Raw genomic sequence first — 6,000 nt, 5'->3', positions numbered from 1 at the left:
CTTTTACAGCCCACGCATTCTGAGATTTGCCCATTGCCTCCTCAGAAGAGCAGGGCTAGCGTCTACTATTAAACAAGCCTGGCTTGGCAAAAGCCAACAAGAACCTAGCCTAAGAGGCCAAGCCCATCCGTTGTTGTCAGCTTTGACAGTCGCTGCTATCATTTGAAAGTGCGCTTGCAGCCAGTCCAAGTTGGTAGTGTCAGCCCAAGCTGATTGGAGCTGCAGACATTTTTGCTGACTGGAGTCATGCTATCTTTGCCAGTTTGCTGGAATAGACACAGACACTGATTGGGTCATGCTGAAAACATTCCTGTCCTATGAAGCAAGTCTGTTTGTATTTCAGGTTTGCCAGGACTAATGAATTAAAAATCTTGGGCTCACCACAGTTTGCTGCTTAATAATGCCTGTGACAGAAGGATTTTTTCCTCCCTGGAGCGTGACAGCATCATAATCCCTTGTCACTGGCAAGGAGAGGAAGGAGAAGCATAACTGTGGAGAAAAGCGGAAAAGGGTGATCTTTTGGGACAGCAAAGCCTATGGGAAGTGCAGGTAGCAGCATGTTGCCCTAACAGCTGTCTCAGCTTCTCAGACCTTGTCAGTTCGTTGCTATGCAGCAGGTGCAGCCTTTTCTTTTATTGAAGCTTTACTCCATAAAGGCAACGACAAGCCAAGGCAGTGGCTGGCCCTGGATTATACAAGTGCAGACACTCCGCTAAGTGAGGTAAGGCAACAGGTGTGAAAAAATTTGATAGAGCTGTAACAGCATTTAATCTGAGTTCTGCTGCACATATTTTACAGAGGAACAGCAGCCAGTTCTATAGGCAATTGTTGGGAAGAAAAGAGCTGCTCGTTAAATCTCATTAAATTCCAGGTTGCCCACTCACCCTCATCTCTGTCCACAGTGATATTGTTCATCATGCATGGAGAAAGCAGGTGGGGAACTGGGGGCAGCCGATCTGACTGTTTCATGATATCACCTTGTTTGCACACAGGCTTCTTCCATCCCTCTCTGTTCTCTGTGATAGCTTTTTGTGATGAAGAGCTTGAGGATTTGGCACAAAAAGGAGTGAAGGGTTAAATTCAGTATTATTTAAAAAATTGATTACAGGTAATTGCTGCGTATAAAGATGAGATTTCTTTTTCAGGATTGGAATAAAATGAAAACATTCGTGTTTTGATAGAATTCACCATTCCTTACTGAAAGGATGTTGATTTTTGCTCTCACATTAAAAAGATGGTTAAAAGAGGTAATTTAAAAGCATCACACACCAGAGAGTATGGGACTGGGATAACACAACAGACTTATAGCAATATTGTTATGGCAACTTTAAAGCCCCTAGCAGAATGCATCATTTTAATTTCTTAGGTTATGATGGGAAATGTTAAGTATACTCTTATGTGGAAGACCACTTGACATAGTCAGTGTCAGGGGAAAGTGTACCAACAACACAGAAGGATGGACAGCCTTGTTTTAAGGATGTGCTTATCACTTAAAATCTCTTAATTTTGTGGAGTTTTTTCCTTCACCTTGTATTGGGAAGTATGGAAGGGAAATATGATAAAGAATTTTGCATTAGTAATTCTGTTGCTTTTTTTAAAACAATGAGATGTACCAGATATTTTTTATGAAGTGAGGGTGGGGAGCCGGGGAAGAGATCAATAATGCTCAGAAGGTAAAAGTAATTCAGTCTGATGCAAGGCACTTCAAAATAAAGTATTTCAGTTTACTCCAAGGATCTTTTGCTGAGTCCAAAAGCATACATGGTTGCAATTATTTGACTTTTCTATGTCTCTGCTCCGTAGATATCAGTTCAGTTTTCGTATGTCTTGAATATAAGTAAGGGAGAATTAAGAACAATTCCTGGTATCCTTTGTGCATTAGCAGAAAGAGACACTCTCAGCTTCAATCAGATTCATTCGAAGTAAAGATTTTAGGTTACTTGTTATTTTAAGAAAAGATTATGCACTTCAAATAACAAGTAACCATATCACTCTGCTAGGTAAATATCAAAACAGACAAAGCAAATAAACAAGAAATGCTGAAATTAACAGACACAAGGCAAATTTGATCCTATTCCACTGATTGCATGGCAGTGATGCCAGAGAAGTGTTTGATTCACTTGTGTACCACCAAGGAAGACTGAAATATTGTTCTGTTGTATTGACATTTTGAAACTGCCAAATAATTCAGTGTAAATTAGAATGAGTTGATAGGATTTCCCTGCAATACAATAGCCACTTTACTGAAAAACTGCGAGACTATTGGCTTAGAAAACTGGTTTTTGTTTTCACTTGCTAAATGCCTTGTTGTCTGCTGATAATGAATTAGTAAATTCGTTGTATTTTTCTGATGAGTTTGGTTTCTAATTGAGTAAGAAGTTTTTATGGTAATTTAAAAGCTACTCTCATAATTGTCCACTTAGTTGGTATGAATACAATGTGCACTGAATAGCAGTCCACAGTCCTAAAATAATTTCTTTATGGGCAGATCTTTTGCATGCATGAAGTCCCACTGATTTCATGTTCTCCACACATGGAGCTAATCAGAAGTTTAATATCTTTGAATTTTAGAAGCTTTGTGCTAGATAATCAAGGAGATTCCTTGTATTCAGCTATCCAACAGTTTAACCAAAACTGTTCATCCAAAAGGTTACATATACATAGTAGAGCTCCGAGTACAACTCTCTAGTGTTCAGAAATGTTCTAATGATCTAATTCTAGATCAATAGTAGCTAATTCTTTTGTTGCTCTTTAGTGTCAGGTTTGAAATGAACTAGCTGTTTTCTTAATGGCAGGGTTTCATCTCAGTAAAACCACCTTTTGTAATTGATGGTCTCAGAAGAAAGACGGAGGACGGAATAAGGTCCCGATCCGGGAGCCAAACCCATGCAGACAGACCCCTAACCTGCACAGACTTCCACTGAGAAATCACCACCAAGGTTTGGAGACCCCATAACTTTCTGGCCATTAAGTGTGCAACTATCAGGCCCAGCTGGACTGGGGGAGTAATGGTTGGAAGGCAGGAGGATGGGTGCCTCCTCATTGACACCATGTGGAGTGGTGTGCACATTTCCAATCACAAGGCAGGCTTGGGGTCATGTTACTCTCAACTCCCCACCCCTTCTTCCTTCTTCACCTTCAGAGGCAGGCAGCATTGCCACAAGTCAAGGCTTGCTGAAGGGGCAATGGCAGGGAGGAAGCAGGTGAGGAGAGGGGTAGCTTCCTTTGCCATCATTCTTTCTAATCTATAAATATCAAAAATAAAGGCAGTCTCTGCACTGAATTTCATTTAATTCCTTTTTAAATGGAAAAGTGAAATGGCGCTCCCTTGACTTTGATTCTAAACATTGCTTGGCTAGAATGGGAAAGGTAGCTGTGAGTGCATGAAAAGCATTAAAACTCATTTATTGAATGATGTCACATGCTCTGTAATAAATATATTGTTTGTATTATTGCAGCTGGAACAAACAAGTAAAAGCATTGACTCAAGTGCCCACATGATCACTACCGCCAGGGTACCTGCTGATAAGCAAGTACGAATTGCCTTCAGCCTGAATGAATCCCCAGGTACAGTTTAATTTATGGAGTAAACCACAATGAAATAATTGGTTTTAAATTTTACATGTACTTACCAGTGTTTACAATATCAAACCTAGTCCAGTATAATGGGTGGATTTTTTTTCCTGAGTGGCAGCTGTGATCAGTTTTCCTGTCTGATAACTTTTAATGTTTCCATTAACAATTTCATTAGAGTAAATCCACTAGATTGACAATTTAGATCTTAGCTTTCTTTCAGTGGTTTGTGGGGTATACTTAGGACTGTAATTAACTAATCAATTTACCTGCACTTGCAGTATATCTGGTTTTATGGAACTTTAAACTGAGAAAAGTAAAAGGACAAATTTGGATGAGCCTAGAGCAGGAAGGGACTTTTTTTTTAGCAGGAAGGTTGAAAAGTGCCACACATGCCCAGCTTGGTGAAAGGTTTCAGGAAATGCATACCCCACATGGCATCTCTGAGAAAGCAGCAGAAATTTCATTGATGTTAATACTGTCAACTAGTGCTGATGGAGTGTTAATTTCCTCAAACATATCCTGTACAGACATGGACCCTTTGGCCTTTGGAATAGATGAATATTATTAGTTTGCACCTTCAATATTATTAAGGTCCAGAGAGCTGTTGCCAAACAATGAAAGTCAGAATGAAATAAAGCAAAAAGGAAGCTGAAAAGCATCCCAAAAACGTTGGCTGTTGCTTTTACTAAAAGTGGCTGGAGTCAGGGCTAAGATGTGTTTATTGATCTCTGATAAGGATAACTAAAACCCACTGCTGTTGCATGTTTTATGGGACTGTATGCATTGTGAGATAATGTGTGAGGTTGCTTCCGGAGCTTTTTGTGAACAGAATCTCAGCTTGAATACACTTTTCTCATGTAAAAAATATTTTAGAATATGCATTAACTTTCCTAGCTAATTTTTGTGTAATAGTAATCTTCAGCTACAATACTGAAATACAATCTCATTCCCTAAGCAAGGGAATTAAAAACCAAACATCTTCATATGTTATTGAACCCAACTTTCAGTTCATAAAGATGAGTGACACAGAAAGACTGGGACAAGGAATGTAAAGAAATACATGTGATTATATATGTACCCTTTTTATAAATTAAAATAATGCGGTAATTACATTTTTATTACAGAAGGCAGTAAAGAATCATTCTCATCTCTCAAGATACAGTCATGTGGTAAATCTCATACAGGAATTATGGCAAAGATGGGTCTTGAAGAGAGATGTAACTTATGGAAAAAGGATGCTTATGTGAGACACTGAAGTCAGGGAAGGCTGAAACCATGGGAAAATCAGACAGCAGACTGGTTTGTGACAAGAGATGACAACAGGAAATTACAAGGTTCTGAATAGCTTGGAAGAAGGAAAGGCAGGAAGCCTAACTTCCTTAACATTGCTTCATGTTTTATTTTTTCCTTTTTTTATCCTGCTAATAACCCCAGCCTCTCTTGTAATGTTTGGGAAAACAAACCCAGTTAGAGAAAGGTAATCTTTTCCTGCTACATATTGTTAAACTGTTTCATAATTTTGAATCCTTTATTGTATGTATGCAAGTGTTCCTGCAGTATGCAATCCAGAATCTTCATGAGTGCTGATAAAAGAAAATAGCAACCCGTAGAGTGAATGCTGTGTTCCCCTCTACATCACATGCCTGTGAGGGCTACTAGGAGGACTAAATCAACATATTGTTTTACCATGTGACAAGTTTCAAGAGTTATTATGTTTGATATATTTAAAGAAGGCAAAGGAAATAAGCTTTTAACAGGTACGAAAATTTCTAGCAAAGTCTAGCTGAATCAAGAGAGTAAAAACAAGTATTTAAAACTTTTTTTAAGAATGGACTACAAAAGCCTTCAACAGATGGACCTTTAGGTATTCCATAGCAGGCAGAGACTTTTTTCTTACTTTTTTATATTTCTTTAATATTTTTTTTTTCCTTGACAAGGTCATTTGTTTTCAGTTTAAACAGGAGTTACCTGCTGAAAGTGTGGTAGTAAAGCATCAGCTGAGGCTCATGCACTGCTAGCCATGAACAGTAAGTTCTTCACCAGGGCTAAGTGGTCAGGAAATTGGTCTGACTTGAGCTTTTCCTTAAGTTCTACCTCACTTGAAAGGCACAATGACACATTTCACCAAAAAAGGGTACATTCTCCTTCCGGGGCTGTACAATTGCTTACTAGGAGGAACTAGCAGCATAACTGGATATAAAAAGGGGAAATGGAATGTTTCTTCTGGGTGGCAATTATCTCACTGGCTAGGATTGTAACCAAGCACTGGGTGTGAGAAGCAGTGAAAGGAGAAACTGCTCTCAACTCATGAGAAGAAATTACTTTGTGTTAACTGACCTACAAGACTGGAGCTGGCTTATCCCGAGTGTACAAGAAATAATTTAATTGCATTATATTATTTGTCAGTCAACACCTGATGACTGA

General features: G+C 38.8%; 1 protein-coding gene across 2 annotated transcripts in view; it reads left to right on the top strand.

Moving 5' to 3' along the window:
* The first annotated feature begins 629 nt into the window (after nt 1-629).
* The window catches only part of MAP3K7CL (MAP3K7 C-terminal like), a 30,747-nt gene continuing 25,376 nt past the window's right edge, over nt 630-6,000 (top strand). The window contains exons 1-3 of one of the 2 annotated variants that reach the window (XM_051779360.1): nt 630-721; nt 2,796-2,939; nt 3,459-3,567. In XM_051779360.1, the coding sequence (XP_051635320.1) occupies nt 3,498-3,567 (70 nt within the window). In that variant the 5' untranslated portion in view covers nt 630-721; nt 2,796-2,939; nt 3,459-3,497. Of the gene's footprint in view, nt 722-2,795; nt 2,940-3,139; nt 3,204-3,458; nt 3,568-6,000 lie in introns of those variants that run through there. The other variant, XM_051779359.1, reaches the window with a different exon arrangement.

Source organism: Manacus candei, unplaced genomic scaffold (assembly GCF_025592945.1).
Source record: "Manacus candei isolate 608988 ecotype Guabito, Panama unplaced genomic scaffold, ASM2559294v1 h1tg000014l, whole genome shotgun sequence".
Lineage (NCBI taxonomy): Eukaryota > Metazoa > Chordata > Aves > Passeriformes > Pipridae > Manacus > Manacus candei.
This window is presented reverse-complemented; position numbering and strand designations above follow the sequence as displayed.